Source organism: Mobula hypostoma, unplaced genomic scaffold, assembly GCF_963921235.1.
Source record: "Mobula hypostoma unplaced genomic scaffold, sMobHyp1.1 scaffold_116, whole genome shotgun sequence".
In the NCBI taxonomy this organism is placed as follows: Eukaryota; Metazoa; Chordata; class Chondrichthyes; order Myliobatiformes; family Myliobatidae; genus Mobula; species Mobula hypostoma.
This window is the reverse complement of record NW_026948192.1, coordinates 199,870-219,879: the sequence shown is the minus strand read 5'-3', so window position 1 is coordinate 219,879 and position 20,010 is coordinate 199,870. Positions and strand designations below refer to the sequence as shown.

The 20,010-nt window shown below is 43.9% G+C and overlaps 1 protein-coding gene across 1 annotated transcript in view; it reads left to right on the top strand.

The window, feature by feature from the left end:
- Positions 1–20,010, top strand: part of LOC134341750 (NACHT, LRR and PYD domains-containing protein 3-like) — a 49,071-nt gene that overhangs the window by 10,502 nt on the left and 18,559 nt on the right. The window contains exons 4-7 of the mRNA XM_063039660.1: positions 579–866; positions 1,873–2,039; positions 14,204–14,375; positions 14,478–14,543. Of these exons, the coding sequence (XP_062895730.1) occupies positions 579–866; positions 1,873–2,039; positions 14,204–14,375; positions 14,478–14,543 (693 nt within the window). The remainder of the gene's footprint in view (positions 1–578; positions 867–1,872; positions 2,040–14,203; positions 14,376–14,477; positions 14,544–20,010) is intronic.

Here is a 20,010-nt window from a genome sequence, read left to right as displayed (position 1 = left end):
GTGTGTGTCTCAAGGTAATGGTCGGTCTATGACCCAGGGGATCGATCAGTGTGTCTCATGGGAATGGTCTGTCTGTAGCCCAGGGGACTGGACAGTGTGTGCCAAGGTCATGGTCAGTGTGTGATCCAGAGGATCGGACAGAGTGTGACACAGCGGATAGAGAGTGTACGATCTAGCAGAATTGGCAGGATGTAATCTCATGTCTGGTCCATGTGTGACAAAGAGGACCGGGAGTTGTGTGACCCAGGGGGATTCTTGCCTGGGTAAGATATTCCCAGTGATATTTCCCGGTATCACCTGCAGTTGCGCTATTAAGATCCCCTGGTCATCAACTACTGCGCAGCCAGTGATCAGTATTGCTGTGTCTATCCTGTTCTCTTTCTAAGAGTGGATATGTCCAGTCACCGGCTTATCAAGATGGTCACTGGGAAGAAATGCGGTTCACATTCACCAGCACAGTCCCACTCCAAATCTGGTCAGATAGGGTCTCGCCTCCACTGCAGCCATCCATTGTGAATTCTTGTTCTGCTCAGCTCTAATTCACTCCAGTGTAACCTGCAATTCGTCTTTTATTTCAGGTGGGAAATTAAATCCGGTCGGGAAAGTACTCAAGAGATTTTTGCCAGACAGCTCGTCAAGGGAAGATGATCCGCGCACGGGCGGCAAGGTACCAAAGCCGGGTCAGACTGAGACGAATGTCCCAATGGACTACGGTCCGTCCGCAGAGGAGGGGAAGCAAAGTCAGCCCGGAGACACTGTCACCAGAGACACTGATCCAAACCCTGCAATCAGTACAAGTGAGGTGACTGCTCGTCAGCTCGGAAGTTCATTAAACACAGAATCGTCAAGTCTCAAACAAGGAGTGGGTGAGTGAAATATGAGAGTGAGGGGTTCACAGAAAGCGGCTTTGTTGTAGGGCTGGCCAGAGAGGTATATGGGGCACCCGTTATCCCACTCCTGGATATGTATTACTTGCTCCTCGGATTTCCAGGGTGTGAACTAGAGGAAGTACAACTGTCCAGAAGTAGCGTATTTTCAGGATGTGAATTAAGGGAAATGTAGCCACCCGGATGGAGAGAGCATCCTGGGAAGTGAGTAGCATTGACAGCCCCACCATTTATTGTCCATCCTAAATTGAACTGCGTGAGTCGGTGGGGTGATGGATAGAAGGACTGATTTCTGGTAAATATGGTCCTTGTGGTAAAGTAATGCTGGAGCATTTGTCTTGTGCCATTCAGCGAGGTCTTCTAGTCCACAGTAACAAACACCAACAAATTCAGTGGATCAAATTGTCGGCATATTTATTATTTTACTTGCAAGGGAAGTTATAGTTCCAGCCAGGTTTCATCTGGGAAAAAAGTAGTTTTGTCCATGCCTTTCAACCAAGGCACTTTTTTTTTTTTTTTTACAGAGAACAGTAATGAAGTTCCTCCATTCCATAACATTAAAGTTCGTATTTTTCTTCATCGTTATCTTGTTTTCAAATTTGTTCTTTAGAAGCCTGTTTACCTCTGTAGTCAAAACATCCCCTCCAACCATAAAGCAAATTGCCTGTCATCTAAAAACAAAAGCTAGCTCCCATAAAAAAAAAACACACACTTGTTAGTTTTCCCATCCAAACCAGCACAGCACCTGGGGATTTCGTAGACTCCATTTTGTCACACTATATTTCACCAAAGTTACACGTTCATAACGATTTCAAGATTACTGGTACATTTCCACATGTTGGGTAGGTTTTAAGGCCAGTGTTGGAGATGGGGTCAAGATCCAATTTGTGTGACTGAGGTTCAAGACATGATTGGCTTGTTGAGTGGTGTGAGAGCAGTGGAGACGAGGGATATTTGACATGGTGTGTACTTTGTATATTCACAGAGCCGCAGTCTATGATCTCTGATCTCCTGGCACAGTGGGATGACTATCGACTGTACCAACTGACAAAGTTCTACAGGGACAGACTGAAACAAGCGATTGAAGAAAGGGTTGAAAGACTTAGTGGGATGCTGACAAAGGAGGGACATTTCAGTGAACAAGAAAATGAGGTGAGGATTGTTGATTGTCCCAGAACTGATGGTACCAGAGGGAATAGTGATCAAAATTGATCTCCTGGACATTCTAGACATTTTACATGACAATGGAGACTTTACTTTAATCTCTGACGTCTCCAGCAGATCTGGTTTCAGCTGTTGAGGTGGGGAGCAGTGGGGACTGCAGGTTCAGTGTCACCTTTTCCTCTCACACCTGCTGTATTTATCAGTGTGATATAAGAGCAGTGGCTACGTCTCTCAACTGTTGAACAGGTGTTCGGTGTAAAATTAACATCACATCTTATCGGGACCGTTGGTCAAATTCATGTAAATTCATTAATCCAGGATAAATATTAAGCAGTCAGATTGTAAGTTGGCCGTCTGGCTTCATTGCAGTCACTGAAGGAGGGAAACCTACTAACTACGCCTGCTCTCGTCTCCATCTGAGTTCCCAAATAACTGAGTGGCTGACCACTCAATAAGTCATAGAAAAGAAATTTACAGGAACAGGCCTTTCAGCCTATCTAGTCTGTGGCGAACCATTTAAACTGACTAATTCTATTGACCTGTACACGTACCATTGCCCTCTATACCCATTACATTCATGTATCGATCCAAACTTTTCTTAACTGTTGAAATCGACATGGGTAACTGGGTGACAGGAAGGGGAAAGAGGTGAAGTAACCCGGTGGCCACCCCGCTCAAGACCGGGTGTACTACTTTCGTCACTGTTGGGGTAGGATGACTCAACAGAGGGAACTCACAGCGGTAGGGTCTCTGGCACTGAGTCGACTTCTCTGAATCGGAAGGGAAAGTGGGAGAAGTAGCATTGTGGTGATAGGGGTTTCTGTGGCCTGAATAATGGTAGATGGTATGTTGTCACCTGGGTGCCAAGGTCGGGGACATCGCCATCAAGTCCTCAGCATCCTTGGATGGGAGGCCATGGTCCATGTAGATATGAATGACATGGATATGAGGAGTGATGATATTCTGCATAGACAATTCAGGGAGTTGAACTGAACCCCTCCAGGTTTGTGATCTCATGTTTGCTAGCCATTGAATATGCTGCTGAGGCCAGAACTACTGTAGGAAGATTATACAGTTCAATTTGTGGCCGAGGTGTTGGTGTTGGAGGGAAAGCATAAGATTTCTCGATGATTGGGTTCGCTTCAACAGAAAGTGGGACCTGAACAGAAGGAACGATTTGCACCTGGACTGGAGGGTGAATAATTTCTCAGTCGGAAAGTTATGCTGTATGGTGGGGTTTAATCTAGTCTTGCTGGGGGATGGGAGCAGAGTGTCCGAACACCCAGTGGAGAGGTTGTGGGGGCATACCTCAGACAATGTCCGGTATCAATAGGTTTGTTATAGTTTGACTCCTTCCCTGAGTTGCATATATTTCAATGCAAGAAGTAATGCAGGAAAGGTGGATGAGCAAAGGGCATGGAACAACACCTGGAATTATGACATTGTACCTATTAGTGAGACTTGGGTGCAGGAGGGGCAGGACTGGCAGCTCAGTATTCTGGAGTTCTGTTGTTTAGACGTAACAGAAGAGGAGGGATTAAAGGAAGAGGAGTGGTGTTATTAGTCAGGGACAATTTCACGGCAGTATTCCGTCAGGACAGAATGGAGAACTTGATGAGTAAGGTGTTATGGGTGAAACTGAGAAATAGGAAAGATATGAGCATGTTAATGAGTCCATAATACAGAACATCCAACATTCTGAGGAATTTAGTGGAACATATATGTAGAGAGATCACAGACTGCTGCAAAATGCACAAAACCGTTATAGTAGTTGATTTTAACTTTGTACATTTTGAATGGGAATTACATACTGTAAAATGAATAGATGGGATACAGTTTGTCAAGTGTGTTGCTTAAGTTTATTTCATCAGTATATTGAAGAACAGCAAGATTGCACGAGATAAGGAATGAGAGAGGGCAGGTGACAAAGTTTGTGTAGGGGAACACTTTGCATACAATGCCATTAGTTTCAAAACAAATGTGCAAAAAGATGAGTCTGGTCCGCAGTATTTGATTCTATATTGGGGAAATTACAATTTTGATGATCAGAGATGATCTAGCAAATGTAGATTGGAGCAGGTGGTTTTCTGACAAAGGTGTAGTTGGAAAGTGGGTGGCCATCAAGAATGAAATTTCAAGTGCACAAAGCTTGTATGTGCCTGTCAGAATAAAAGAGAAAGATAAGTGCGACGAACCTTGGTTTTCAAGAGATATTGAGGCCCTGATTAAGAGAGAATAGGAGGTGCATAACAGGTATAAGCAAGTCGGAACAACTGAGGTGTCTGTGCAGTACAAAGACATGTAAGAGAACACTTGATAAAGAAATCAGGAAGACTAAACAGTTATGAAGTTGTTCCAGCAGACAATGTTATGGAGATTGCAAAGGAATTTTAACATTCAAGTGGATTGGGAAAATTAGGTCGGCACTGGATCTGAAGAGAGAGAATTTGTAGAATGTCTGCCAGATGGCATTTTAGAACAGCTTGTTGTTGAGCCCACTAGGGGATCGGCTGTACTGAATTGGGTATTGGGTAATGAACCGGAGGGGATTAGAGAGATTGAGGTGAAGGAACCCTTAGGAAACAGTGATCATAACATGATTAAGTTCACTGTGAAATTTGAAAAAGAGAAGCCGAAATCTGATGTGTCGGTATTTCAGTGGAATAAAGGAAATTACAGTGGCATGAGAGAGGAACTGGCCAAACTTGACTGGAAAGGGACACTGGTGGGAAGGACAGCAGAGCAGCAGAGTCTGGAGTTTATGCAACAAATAAGGAATGTGCAAGACAGGTATATTCCAAAAAAGAAGAAATTTTCGAGTGGAAAAAGGATGCAACCGTGGTTGACAAGAGAAGTCAAAGCCAAAGTTAAAGCAAAGGAGAGGGCATACAAAGAAGCAAAAATTAGCGGGAAGACAGAGGATTGGGAAGTTTTTAAAACCTTACCAAAGGAAACCAAGAAGGTCATCAAGAGGGAAAAGATGAACTATGAAAAGAAGCTAGCAAATAATATCAAAGAGGATACCAAAACCTTTTTCAAGTACATAATGAGTAAAAGACAGGTGACAATAGATATAGGACCGATAGAAAACGATGCTGGAGAAATTGTAATGGGAGATAAGGAGATGGCGGAGGAACTGAACGAGTACTTTGCATCAGTCTTCACCGAGGAAGGCATTACCAGTATACTGGACACTCAAGGGTGGCAGGGCAGAGAAGTGTGCGTGCAGTCACAATTACGACAGAGGAAGTACTCAGGAAGCTGAATAGTCTAAGGGTAGATAAATCTCCCGGACCAGATGGAATGCACCCTTGTGTTTTGAAGGAAGTAGCTGTGGAGAATGCGGACGCATTAGCGATGATCTTTCAAAAGTAGATAGATTCTGGCATGGCTCCGGAGGACTGGAAGATTGCAAATGTCACTCAGCTATTTACGAAAGGGGCAAGGAAGAAAAAAGGAAATTATAGACCTGTTAGCTTGACATCGGTGGTTGGGAAGTTGTTGGAGTCGATTGTCAAAGATGATGTTACGGAATACCTGGAGGCATATGACAAGATAGGCAGAACTCAGCATGGATTCCTGAAAGGGGAATCCTGCCTGACACACCTATTACAATTTTTTGAGGAAATTACAGTTAGGCTAGACAAGGGAGATGCAGTGGATGTTGTATATATAGATTTTCAGAAGGCCTTTGACAAGATGCCACACATGAGGCTACTTAACATGATAAGAGCCCATGGAATTACGGGAAAGTTACATACGTGGATAGAGCGTTGGCTGGTTGGCAGGAAACAGAGAGTGGGAATAAAGGGATCCTATTCTGGTTGGCTGCCGTTTACCAGGGGTGTTCTATAGGTGTCCATGTTGGGGCAGCTTCTTTTTACATTATAAATCAGCGATTTGGATTATGGAATAGATGGCTTTGTGGCTAAGTTTGCTGATGATACCAAGATAGGGGCCGGTAGTGCTGAGGAAACAGAGTCTGGAGAGACACTTGGATAGATTGGAAGAATGGGCAAAGAAGTGGCAAATGAAATACAGTGTTGGAAAGTGTATGTTTATGCACTTTGGCAGAAGAAATAAATGGGCAGACTGTTATTTAAAAGGAGAGAGAATTCAAAGTTCTGAGACACAACGGGACTTGGGAGTCCTCGTACAGGATACCCTTAAGGTTGACCTCCAGGTTGAGTCGCTGGTGAAGAAGGCGAATGCAATGTTGGCATTCATTTCTAGAGGAATAGAGTATCGGAGCAGGGATGTGATGTTGAGGCTCTATAAGGCGCTGGTGAGACCTCACTTGGAGTACTGTGGGCAGTTTTGGTCTCCTTATTTAAGAAAGGATGTGCTGACGTTGGAGAGGGTACAGAGAAGATTCACTAGAATGATTCCGGGAATGAGAGGGTTAACATATGAGGAACGTTTGTCCGTTCTTGGACTGTATTCCTTGGAGTTTAGAAGAATGAGGGGAGGCCTCATAGAAACATTTCGAATGTTAAAAGGCATGGACAGAGTGGATGTGGCAAAGTTGATTCCGATGAGATGTGAGTCTAGTACAAGAGGGCATGACTTAAGCATTGAAGGGCCCCCATTATGAGCATAGATGAGATTTTTTTTTTGCCAGAGGGTGGTGAATCTATGGAATATGTTGCCATGGGCAGCAGTGGAGGCCAAGTCATTGGGTGTACTTAAGGCAGAGATTGATAGGTATCTGAGTAGCCAAGGCATCGAAGGTCATGGTGAGAAGGCGGAGGAGTGGAACTAAATGGGAGAATGGATCAGCTCATGATAAAATGGTGGATCAGACTCGATGGGCCGAGTGGCCGACTTCTGCTCCTTTGTCTTATGGTCTGATGGGAATCTACATATATATTCAGCGCAAAAGGAATCCAAGGGTAATTTGTGTGTGGAGCCAAAAGGGATGGAGCAGATCGTAAATGAATAATTTTCATCTGTATTACTTCGGAGACAGACACAGTCGAGCGACACGGCATCAACTGCATGGACCCTTCACTGATTACAGTAAAGGAGGTGATTGTGACCCAAAGGCAAATCAGGCTGGCTAAATCTCTAGAGCCTGACCAGGTGTTCCCTCACACCCTACAGGAAGCCAGAAATTGCATGGGCCTCAGCTGAGATATTTGAAACATCCTAAGTGACAGGAGAGGTAGCAGAGGATCGTTCCACTGCTTAAAAGAAAGTTCTAAACATAAACCAATTCTGGTAATTCTGACATCAGTTGTGGGAAAATTGTTGAATGTATTCTGAGGGACCAGATATATTGGTATTTGGATAGACCTGCTCAGATTAAGGATTGACAGAATAGCTTTGTGTGTGATCTTATCAAGTTTTTTTTAGGACGTTGCCACGAAGTGGATGAAGGCAAGGCAGTGGATGTCATCTACGTGGACTTTAGCCGGAAAGTATTGTTTGTTTTTTTTTCTCAGAAGTTGTCTTTAGTGGTTACCATTTAGTTCCCATGTGCTTTGAGGAACAAAGGCTGCGATAACCACTTTTTCACTCTTTGACTTCCAGTGCATGCTATTTGGTCTGCAAAATGCAGCAGAGACTTTCCAAAGGTGGATGGTTTTAAAAGGTATAGACTTTCTTTATGTTTACCTGGATGACATGGTCATCACCAATGCATCCCAATGCGAATAATAATTTTACCGTCCTGGATATTGTTCGCGGGGACCGCTCACCAGGTGTGAACCACGATGGCAGAGCCTCTGGCACTGAGTCTGACACTGTGGTGCAGGAGGGTGGGGTGGAAAAGAGGATGGCTGTGGTCATTGGAGACTCTATAGTCAGGGGAGCAGACGGGAGAATTTGTGGACGTGAGAAGGACACCCGCATGGTTTGTTGCCTCCCCGGTGCCAGGGTCTGGGATACCTCTGACCAGGTGCACGACATCCTGGTACGAGAGGGAAAGCAACCAGAAGTCGTGATACATGTTGGCACCAACGACATAGGCAGGAAGAGGGATGAGGTCCTGAAGTTTGAGTTTCGGGAACTAGATGGAAGGCTGAAGAACAGGACCTCAAGGGTTGCGTTTTCAGGTTTGCTGCCAGTGCTATGTGATCATGATGGTAAGAATTGGAGGAGATGGCGGTTGAATACGTGGCAGAGGAGTTGGTGTAGGGGGCAGGGTTTTAGATTTTTGGATCATTGGGATCTCCTCTGGGGAAGGTGGGACCTGTACAGATTGGATGCGTTGCACCTGAACTCGAGGGGGAGCAATATCCTTGCAGGTTGGTTTGCTAGGTTCGGGAGGGTTTAAACTAATTTGCAAGGGGGATGGGACCAGAAGCGATAGAGCAGTGAAAGAAGTGCATGGTGTAAAGCCAGATCTAACATACAGAGAGGCTTTGAGGAAAGAGAAGCAGAATAAAGGGTGTAAAGGTAGTAAGGTAGAAGGGCTAAGGTGCGTGTACTTCAATGCAGGAAGCATCAGGAACAAAGGTGATGAACTGATAGCTTGGATACATATATGGAATTATGATGTAGTGGCCATTACAGAGACTTGGCTGGCACCAGGGCAGGAATGGATTCTCAATATTCCTGGATTTCAGTGCTTTAAAAGGTATAGAGAGGGTGGAGAAAGGGGAGGAGGGCTGGCATTACTGGTCAGGGATACTATTACATCTACAGAAAGAGTGGGTAATGTAGCAGGATCCTCTTTTGAGTCAATATGGGTGGAAGTCAGGAACAGGAAGGGAACAGTTACTCTATTGGGAGTATTCTATAGGCTTCCTGGTAGCAGCAGAGACACCGAGGAGCAGATTGGGAGGCAGATTTTGGAAAGGTGCAAAAATAACAGGGTTTTTACCATGGGTGACTTTAACTTCCCTAATATTGATTGGCACCTGATTAGTTCCAAGGGTTTAGATGGGGCAGAGTTTGTTAAGAGTGTCCAGGATGGATTCCTGACACAGTACGTGGACAGGCCGACTGGGGGAATGCCATACTAGATCTAGTATTAGGTAACGACAGGGTCAGATCACAGATCTCTCTTAGTGGGTGAGCATCTGGGGGACAGTGACCACATCTCCCTGGCATTTTGTATTATCATGGAAAAGGATAAAATCAGAGAGGACAGGAACATACTTAATTGGGGGAAAGGTAAATTATGAGGCTGTTAGATTAGAACTTGCGGGTGTGAATTGAAATGATGTTTTTAAAGGGGAAATGTACTATAGACATGTGGTCGATGTTTAGGGATCTCTTGCGGGATGTTAGGGATAAATTTGTCCCAGTGAGGAAGATGAAGAATAGTAGGGTGAAGGAACCATGGGTGACAAGTGAGGTGGAAAATCTAGTCAGGTGGAAGAAGGCAGCATACATGAGGTTTAGGAAGCAAGGATCAGATGGGTCTGTTGAGGAATATAGGAAAGCAAGAAAGGAGCTTAAGAAGGGGTTGAGAAGAGCAAGAAGGGGGCATGAGAAGGCCTTGGCGAGTAGTGTAAAGGAAAATGTCAGGGCATTCTTCAATTATGTGGAGAACAAAAGTTGACAGGAGTGAAGATAGGACCAATTGGAGATGAAGTTCGCAAGATGTGCCTGGAGACGGTGGAAGTGAGCGAGGTCCTCAATGAATACTTCTCTTCTGTATTCACCAAAGAGAGGGAACTTGATGACGGTGAGGACAATATGAGTAAGGTTGATGTTCTGGAGCATGTTGATATTAAGGGAGAGAAGGTGCTGCAGTTCTTAAAATATATTAGGACGGATATGTCCCTGGGGCTTGATAGAATATTCCCCAGGCTTCTCCACGAGGAGAAGAAAGAGATTGCTGAGCCTCTGACTAGGATCTTTATGTCCTCGCTGTCCACGGGAATGGTACCAGAGGATTGGAGGGAGGCGAATGTTTTCCCCTTGTTCAAAAAAGGTAGTAGGGGTAGTCCGGGTACTTATAGTCCGATGAGCCTTACGCCTGTGGTGGGAACGCTGTTGGAAAAGATCCTTAGAGATAAGATCTATGGACATTTAGAGAATCATGGTCTGATCAGAGACGGTCAGCATGACATTGTGGGGCAGATAGTGTCTAACAAGCCTGATAGAGTTCTTTGAGCAGGTGACCAGGCATATAGTTGAGGGTAGTGCAGTGGATGTGATCTATATGGATTCTAATAAGTCATTTGACAACGTTAGGCTTATTCAGAAAGTCAGAAGTTATGGGATCCAGGGAGGTTTGGCCAGGTGCATTCAGAATTGGCTCGCCTGCAGAAGGCAGAGGGTCGTGGTGGAGGTAGTACATTCAGATTGGAGGATTGTGACTAGTGGTGTCCCACAAGGATCAGTTCTGGGACCTCTACATTTCGTGATTTTTATTAAGCGTCCTGCATGTGGAAGTAGAAGTGTGGGTTTGCAAGTTTGCAGAGAATACAAATTTTGGTGGTGTTGTAGATAGTGTAGAAGATTGTCGAAGACTGCAGAGAGACATTGATAGCATGCAGGAGTGGGCTGAGAAGTGGCAGATGGAGTTCAACCCGGAGAAGTGTGAGGTGGTACACTTTGGAAGGACAAACTCCAAGGCAGAATAAAAAGGAAGTGACAGGATACTTGGTAGTGTGGAGGAGCAGAGGGATCTGGGGGTACATGTCCACAGGTCCTTGAAAGTTGCCTCCAAGGTAGATAGGGTAGTTAAGAAAGCTTATGGGGTGTTAGCTTTCATAAGTCGAGGGATAAAGTTTCAGAGTCGCGAGTCACTGGTGGAGGCAGATACACTGGTGAATTTTAAGAGACTACTAGACAGGTATATGGAAGAATTTAAGGTGGGGGATTATATGGGAGGCTGGATTTGAAGGTCAGCACAACATTGTGGGCCGAAGGGTCTTACTGTGCTGTACTATTCTATGTTTTATGTTCTATGTTCTATGAGCTCGTATCTCATCTTGGTACACTTTCTGAGCCTTTAAGCCAACACGAGTTGATTATTAATCTTGGTGAATGCCAATTTGGGTTGACTCATTGACCACTGACTCTCAGCCATTGTACCTCTGTAGAAATTGCGAAATTTCTCCCTTCGAAAGTAGGGGCTAATACGGATTTTCCAACGTCTCATACTACTAATAACTCTACAAGAGTTTTAGAACGAAGGAGTTGCCTCCTTTTTCCCTTCCTCCACCATCAACGTTGCCCTCAATTGCATCTCTTCGATTTCACTGACGTCTGGCTTGACCCATCCTACCGCCACCCTACCAGGGATAGGTCTCCTCTTGTTCACAGCTACCCCCCACTGGCCTCGGCATCCGGCACATAATCCTCTGAAACTTCCGAGCGCCAAAAAAAAAAAAAAAAAAGGCCACACTTAGATTGGAACAACACCTTATATTCCATTTGGGTAGCCTCCGATCTGATGGCATGAACATCGATTTCTTAAATTTCCAAAAAATACTACCCACTCCCTTCACTATTTCCCATCCCCTTGTTCCTCTCTCACATTACTCCTTTCTCGCCCATTGCCTCCCACAGGTGATGCTCCCCCTTTGCTTTCTGTCTTGGTTTTCAGTCCCTTTCACCAATTCATTTCCTCAGCTCTTTGCATCATTGCTCTCTCTCCATTTCAGCGGGCATGATCAGAGCATCAGATGATACCAAATAAACTTCTCACCATGGCCCTCCTGCCTGAACTGCTCCTTAACGCACCTACAGCGATTACTGCTGACGGTTCAACTATCACATGTTTGCTGTGCACGATCGGTCCCCACGGTCGGGGGCGTGTGGCAACCTTCTTCACTAGGCAGTTCAATCCCTCCCCCTCTCCCCAACCACAGAACGGAAGTACAGTACATTTCAGCATGAGCATCTCTATCTCGCTGTCCACCATTGTCATTTTCTTCTGGAGGGTTCTCATTTCACAGGTCTTGTTGACCAACGTCCCCTCGTAATGCGATGACCAAAGTATCAGACCCTTGGTCTGCAGCAATGCCAGCCGGCCGACATATCAGAACTCACAACTGATATATCAAGCGGGGCGGGGAGAATAATGCAGTGGCTGAGTGCATCTCACGGCCAGCCAGTGAAGCTATATAGATAGGTGCTGATGATGTCGGCATGGTACCTAAGTAAATTACTGATCCAGAGGTCCGGGCTTACTGAACAAGAATCACGGGCCTGCGGTTGGCTGATGTTAAGTTCAGGGAAGCTGGTGTCTCAACCGGTAGATCCCGCTCCATCCTGTTTTTTTAATCCATACATGGATTCTCACATCAGCTTCAGAAGGCCTCAGAGAAACTGGTTGCACTAAAGTTTGTGTGGCATGGCCTCAGAAATGGCGTGCGTGATCGGAGTGCAATCTGTATGGAGTGACAATAGACAAAAATTACCCGTCATGTGCAGTGCCATTGGCACCGTTGTGGTCCCATGAGAAAGAGTTAGACCTTGTTAATGTGGGCTTTGCTGGTCTTCTTGACCCCTCACGGCATTTTCACGTAATTCCTTACCACGTTGTAAGGACCATATCACCAGGTTGTCAGAGATCATCCTTCTGGCATCGACGCCGGCTGCAGATGTGGCTCGGGCATACATCAACACCCGGATTGCTCCGGCTGGCACCCCACCTGATATTTCCTCTGACTGTGGTCCTCAATTTATATCGGACCTCAGGGCTGCGATAGCCCAGGACCTGGGCATCAGGCTACTTCACACCACGGAATATCACCAGCAGACCCATGACCAACGGGAGCGGTTTCATGCGCTGAGGGCCACCCTGACCAATGAGTGTTGGTATGTTCATCTCGCATGGGTCCTGTTGGGGCTCAGATTAGCTCCAAACGAGGATCTTCCGTTGTCCGTGGCTGAGTTGGTATACCGCCAACCGATACGAGTGTCAGGTGAATATTTTTCCTGACACAACAAATGAAGAAACAGCCTCTCAACGGCATTCTCCCTTCCTCAATTCCTTTCACCTATTCTTACCCCCCATCATGACCTACAGCACTCTTGGGTTTGATTTGACCCACGTTCCGCTTCATTTGTTTTCATCTGCCATGATTCACAGTAACATTCCCGTAGGCTCCCTTATGTCAGTCCGTTCCACATTTCGGAAGAGAATAAAAAGACTATTATCATGGATAAGAGGGATAAACCTGAATGCATTTCGGTAGATGGGCTTAAAGCAACCCAACAACATTTGGAGAATTCCACTACCATACCCTTGCCATCACGACATGAACATGAGCATGCCAACACCTCTGGACGATACAGAGACCTCTGCTATCCCTCCACCATGGAACATGGGACCCAAACCAGGCGGCTCGTCCGAGCTTCAGACAGGCTTGAGATGCCTGTTTTAGCGAATTAAGGGTGAGGTGGGTGGTGCTGTTCAGGGAAATTTGAGTGGTGCAAATGTACATAATTCGCAACCACCACCATTCAGTTCGAGTTCACTTTATGAGGCTGGTCTGATGTGTAATCACATGAGTTCTTTGACGTTGTTCCAGTTTTTCTTGAGCACGTTGTTTTTTTTTGTGTGATAACCTACAATTCTCTAAACCCATTGTTAGAAATGTGGTATAGGGCTTTACATTCGCAGTTGTTGTACTAAAAGAAAGCATATCCAACATATCAAATATAAATTCCTGAATTGTTCATTGTTTCTGATTAGATCAATGCAAGTTGATCCGAACGCTTGATTGTTATATCTACCTGCTTGATGCTCCTTTCATTAGAGCCGTTACTTACTGCTGGCTTGTTTGACAGTAAAATTTGTGAGAAGCAGCTCAAACATGTCCTAAACATGGCAAATATTGAGATTTTCACTGGTGAAAGATTCCAAACATTAACCGTTTCTCCGTAAATAATGTATGAACAGCTAAGAACTTCCATATCTTGCTTTTTCTTAATTTGTATTTTCATATTGCACTCCTATTTTATACAGGTGTCTCATGTCTGGCGTAATGTAGGAAGTTGGCCGATCGAGGGAAGTAATCACACTGTTGATTGTCAGTAAAGCCTTTAATATTGATTTAAAGTTCCCTCAGTTGCTGTTTCTCTGTCAATGACAGAAGTCAGAATTTTACTGAGAGGATTAGGCGGCCGCCCAATGACTGCACGTGCTCTGAAGCTAACGGGACAATGAAAACAGATTGCCCTCAACATTCACCATGTCTTTCTCTCTGCTCTACAATAATTTAATTGATTCACTTTTATAGAAAATCACTGAACTAACAGAGAAGGGAAACCGGACAGATAGTTCCACCCTCTTCCTCAGTTTGGTGATGGGGAAAGGCTCGCGGACCCGGAAGGTGCTGTGGGAATCCTTTGTGCAAATGAGGGCTGAGTTACCGAAGGTGAACAAAATACTGAAGGAAATACAAGAGCTCGGTAAGTTAAAGCCAGACACTGAGCACAAATTCGCATTGAAATAAACAGCTTTATTTATAGTGGATCAGTTACATGAAAGTGTTTTATTTTAAAATTTACCAGGTCCTGATCCACAGAAATACATGGACATCGAGCGAGGATTAACTGATTTACCCACTCAACTGATAGGTAAGTGACGTAATGCACAGTTCAAACCACATCTCAAATGTTTGTCTGTGGTTTGACAGAACCCGGAATCAAAATTAACCATGAATCATTCGCTGACTTCTGGATTAAACTTACAATTCAGAGAATCTCTTGCTCCAGCCTGAACATGCTACAGTGTATTTTTTTCAACTATTCGCTTTTGGTTCTGCTGAAGTATTCAATCCTGGTGCTAACGCACAGAGAATCACCACGGACTCCAGAAAGTCTTCTGAATCACTGCATGATCCAGTCCAGGCAACCTTTCTACCTTCTAATCTTTAGTCGTCCTCTGTAACAGTACTGCACTCGCTTCTGCACCCGACACTCCTGACATTCTGGCATATTGCTGGTACCTTCCTCAGTGAAGATCGCAGGAAGATACTTATTGATTTCGTCCACCCATTTTGTCCCCCCAGTTCTACCTCTCCAGCATCATTTTCCAACGGGCCGATATAACATCATAAGATATAGGAGTAGAATTGGGTCATTTAGCCGATTGATTCAGCTCCGCAATTTCATCTTGGCTGATCCATTTCCCTCCCAACTCTAGTCTCGTGTCTTCCACTCCTTAACCTTTCATGCCATTACTAATCAAGAATACATCAGCTTCTGCTTTAAATATACCCGATGAGTTGGAATCCACAGCTGTCTGAGGAAATTAATTGCACAGATTCACCACTCCCTGACGAAAGCGATATAGTCTAAGTAAACGTCCCTCAATTCTGAGGCTGTGTCCTCTAGTCTTGGATACACCCCACCCCACCGTAGGTGTGAGGTATCGAGCTCTTTAAACATTTGACGCCCCCACCCCACCCCATCCTTCTGAATTGCTGCGAGTAGATGCCCAGAATCTTCAAACACTCCTCACATGAGAAGCCTTTCAATACTGGAATCATTTTCAGAGTTCTCCTTTGAACCCTCTGAAATGTCAGTGCATGCTCTCTTTCATAAATGACCACAACTTCTCCACTTTCAGGATAACTATAGGTAATGACGGTTATGGATCATTGCTGGAGAGTTTTAAATTTGAATTCGGCAAAATATGAGTGCATTAGGTAAAAGAAGAGTTAATTCGGAGCATCTTTATGTTCTGTCAGTTGCACTTCAGACATTTGGTGTGTGCTTAAAGATATATTAGAAAGTCATATTAGAACGCCATCTTTCTGTTAAAAGGAAAGGCAGGAATGCAATGAAAAGAGAAATTTATGGTCCGTCGAGGTGACGAATTCAGCCAAGAAAGAAAAGGAAAAGTATGTAAAGCTTCGGAAGTTAGGATCAGACGAAGCACATGAATGTAAAGAAATCAGTAAAGAACTAAAGAGAATTAGGAAAGCTGGGAAGGGCTTTAAGAACAAGAAGATAACTAGGGAGAAAATAGAACCATAAGGATAAGGGAAAAACATTTGCATTGTTGCGGAGAATGTGAGTCAGATACTTAATAAGTAGTTTGTTTTTCTATTTATATAGGAAAAGGACATGGAAGAACAAATGTTCAGCGCTGGGTATAATAAAGTTTTAGGGAATTTACATCAAGGAAGAGGAAGCGTCGTCCATCCTCTGAGTAGTAGGGTGGATATGTCTCCAGGGCATGATGGGATTTATCAGAGAGTATTGAAGGATTCAAGGATATGGTTGCTGAGAAACTGACAAGCACCTTTGTATCCTCTCTCGGCACACGAATGGTCCCATAAGTCTGGTGTGTGGCTAATATTATACTTGCATTTAAAAATGGAGCAAGTGGCCGCACGGTAGAGTTGTGGTTAGTCTCTGCCACTGTCTGTCAGGAGATTGTGCTTTCTCCCTGTGACCATGGGTTTTCATCTTGATGCTCCGGTTTCCTCTCACGTTCCAAAGCCATACCAGATAGGTCAATTGGTTATAGTAAAGTACTCCGTGGGAGATTGCTGGGTGGCGGAGCTCTGAAGTTCGTAAAGGCCTAGTCCATGCTGTATGTCAAGAAATACAAAATAAATAAATACAACTACAAAATAATTAAGAACTAATCCTGGGAGCTTCAGAATGGTGAGTTCATGTCAGCTGCAGCGAATTCCCTGGAAACTCATGGCTTAATTAGGGAAAGAAGGCATGGCTTTGGGCAGGGCAGGCCATGCCTTACCAAGCGGATTAAGTATTTTGAAAAGGTGATGAGCATTTGATGTGAGCAGGGTAGTGGATGTGGACTACATCGCATTTAGTAACCCGTTTCACAAAGTCCCTCATGAGAGGTTAGTCCAAAAGAATAAGATTCAAAACTGACTTGTGCATAGTTAGCGATGTTCTGCAGGATCTTTGCTGGGAACATAGCTATAGGTAACCTATATAAATGACCTGGGTGAAAATGTATAAGGATTGGTTAGTAAGTTTACTGAAGATAAGAAGAATGGTGAAGTTGTAGATAATGTAGGAGATCGGAAGAAAATGCAGCATGACATAAAGCATGACAAGTTCCTTAATGGTATTGCTAAGCAGAAAGATATTATGATCTAAATTCATATTTCCTTGAAAGTACACAGATCGATAGGTTGGTTAAGAAGGCTTATGGAATGATTGTTATTTATTAGTCGAGGTACTGAGTTCAAAAGTCTAAATTATGTTGCAACTTTATGAAATTCTGGTTTGGCCATATCTGGAGCATTGCATACAGTTCAGGTCCCCCGTTACAAGAAGGATGTCCAGGCTTTGCAAAGCATGCACGACCGGTTTGCCTGGTTTAGAGGGCATGTGCTCATGAGAGTCTGAATAAACATGCGTTGTTTTCTCTAGAACAGTGTGGAGTTCGGCGGGATAGCTGATAGAATTCTATTTGATTATGAGAGGCATGAATAGAGTGAATTAGGTTGAAGGGTCTAATACTAGAGGGAATGTATTGAAGCTCAGCGGGTGGGTTCAACGGGGATGTGAGGGGTATTTTTTTAACCAGAGAATAGTGGCTGTATGGTGTGATGTTCGAGGTAAACACGATAGAAACATTCAGATAGCCACATGAATATGTGGGAGATAGAGAGAATTAAAGATTGTGTAGTTAGGAGGGATGAATGCTTGGGTGTTTTTTCATCTGCTTTTGATCTCCTTTGTCACAGTATTGTGCCTGTTCTGTGTTGCACCGCTCAATGTTCTATGTACTAATTTATAAACTATATAGAGAATTGTAACATCAAGCATCTTGCAATTAATCATCATTCACAATATACTTACCAGGAGCAGAAAGGTTGACGTAAGGGCATGAAAAGATTTAATACCAACTGGTCGTAGAATCTGTAGTCCTAAATCAAGCCTGGAGGAAAATCTGAAATTTTCCACCACCAAATAATATTTGATTTTGTCTTACACTCATGGTGAATAGAAGATCATATATATATTCAAAAATCATGAGATTCCTACAGCATCTAATGAAGCTATAACATATCGATTACCTACCATAAAGACACTATTATCAAAACAAATGAGGCATTTCAGCAACACACATCAAAGTTGCTGGTGAACGCAGCAGGCCAGGCAGCATCACTAGGAAGAGGTACAATCGACGTTTCGGGCCGAGACCCTTCGTCAGGTAGGCATTTCTTCAGGCGACTCTCTAATGCTATATTGTTTAGACTAGCTTTAAACCCACGCTCTAATTTACAAAATCAGACAAAAATGGGGTATCAAATCAGCAAATCACCCAACCGAATTATACCTTGACACACCTCCTACATATGAGTGATTTGAAATTATGTTCTCCTTGATCAGCAAATCTAAAGCAATTAATTTAATTAAGCGACCTATTTTTGAAAGATACAAACCTCACCTTCGGATGAGGTAAATACAGAACATTAAACAGTACCTGGAGCGAATTTAGAAGTTAAGATATGCAAGCAAATTTGATGCACAATAATGGAATCAACTTTATTTTAAAGTGCTTATAAAAAAAAAACTCTTTTACCACTCAATGCCGATGAATCGCGGACAGTAGTGTCTAGTTGTAAATGCAAAGGATCGTGCGATGGATTAAACATTCTTCATGAGGAGACGAGGATTCTGACTTCCACCACTGTCTGTACTGGCAAAGGTAGTCTCTCGGATATAAAATCGAGATCTCAGAACAAACTCAGAGATACTCGGGTACCTTCTGTTTTTTTTATTGTTTCACGGAGACCTGGATACCTTCCGCAGTCCCGATCACAGCGACATAGCTCATTTGTTTCACATGATAGGACCGCTGAGACATTATTGAAAGGCAGATGAGGTGAAGTATGCTTCCTAAATAACTCCCTGTGGAGTTCAAATGTGGCGGTTCTACCCAAGTCATGCTATCCTGACCTGGAACATCTCATCTCAAGCATTGTCCTTTTTATCTGCCGTGGGAGTTTTCAGCCATCATCTTGTTAGTGGTGGACATTCCGCCTCAGGAGAATGGCCAACAGGATCCATTTGAGCTGAACGACATAATCAACAGGCATGAATCAGCGCAGCCTGACTCCTTCCCCGACATTTTCGAAGATTTTAAACAGGCCGGCTTCAAATGTCACTAAACAATTATCAGCACCATGTCACTTGTGAAACCTGCGAAGCCAATATACTGGACCACAGTTACACCACCATCAATTGTGCTTGCCATGCCGGTCTGCACCCACACTTCGGAAATTATGATCACCTGTCTGTTCTACTTCTAGAGACTGAAGCCCCCAGCACCAAGAGATAGATCAGCAAGGTATGGAGAAGGGAGGCGCTTGCAGGAATGCTTTGAGTCGGTGGACTGGACTGTGCAAAGAGATTCATCTCACTATCTTGGAGTTAGTGGTCATCATTCTATCTCAGTTACAATAGCATTGGAGAGAGATAGCAACAGACAAGTTAGAAAAGTGTTTAATTAGAGTAAAATGAATTATGAGTCTATCAGGCAGGAAATTAGAAGCTTATATAGGAAACAGATATTCTCAGGGGAAAGTACGGAAGAAATGTGGCGAATGTTCAGAGGATATTTGTGTGGACTTCTGCATACCTAGGTTCCAGTGAGACTGGGAAGTTATGGTAGGGTACAGGAACCGTGGTGCACAAAGGCTGTAATAAATCAAGTCAAGAAGAAAAGAAAAGCTTACAAAAGGTTCAGAGTGCTCGGTAATGTTAGAGATCTAGAAAGGCTAATGGAAAAGAGCTTAAGAAGGAAATTAGTAGAACCAGAAGGGGCAACGAGAAGGCCTTAGCGGGCAGGATTAAGGTAAACCCCAAGGCATTCTACAAGTATGTAAAGAGCAAGATGATAAGACGTGAAAGAATAGGACCTATCAAGTGTGACAGTGGGAAAGTATGTATGGAACCGGAGGAAATAGTAGAGGTACTTAATGAATACTTGACTTCAGTATTCACTATAAAAGGATCTTGGTGACTGCAGTGATGATTTGCAGCAGACTGAAAAGCTTGAGCATGTAGATATTAAGAAAGAGGATGTGCTGGAGCTTTTGGAAAGCAT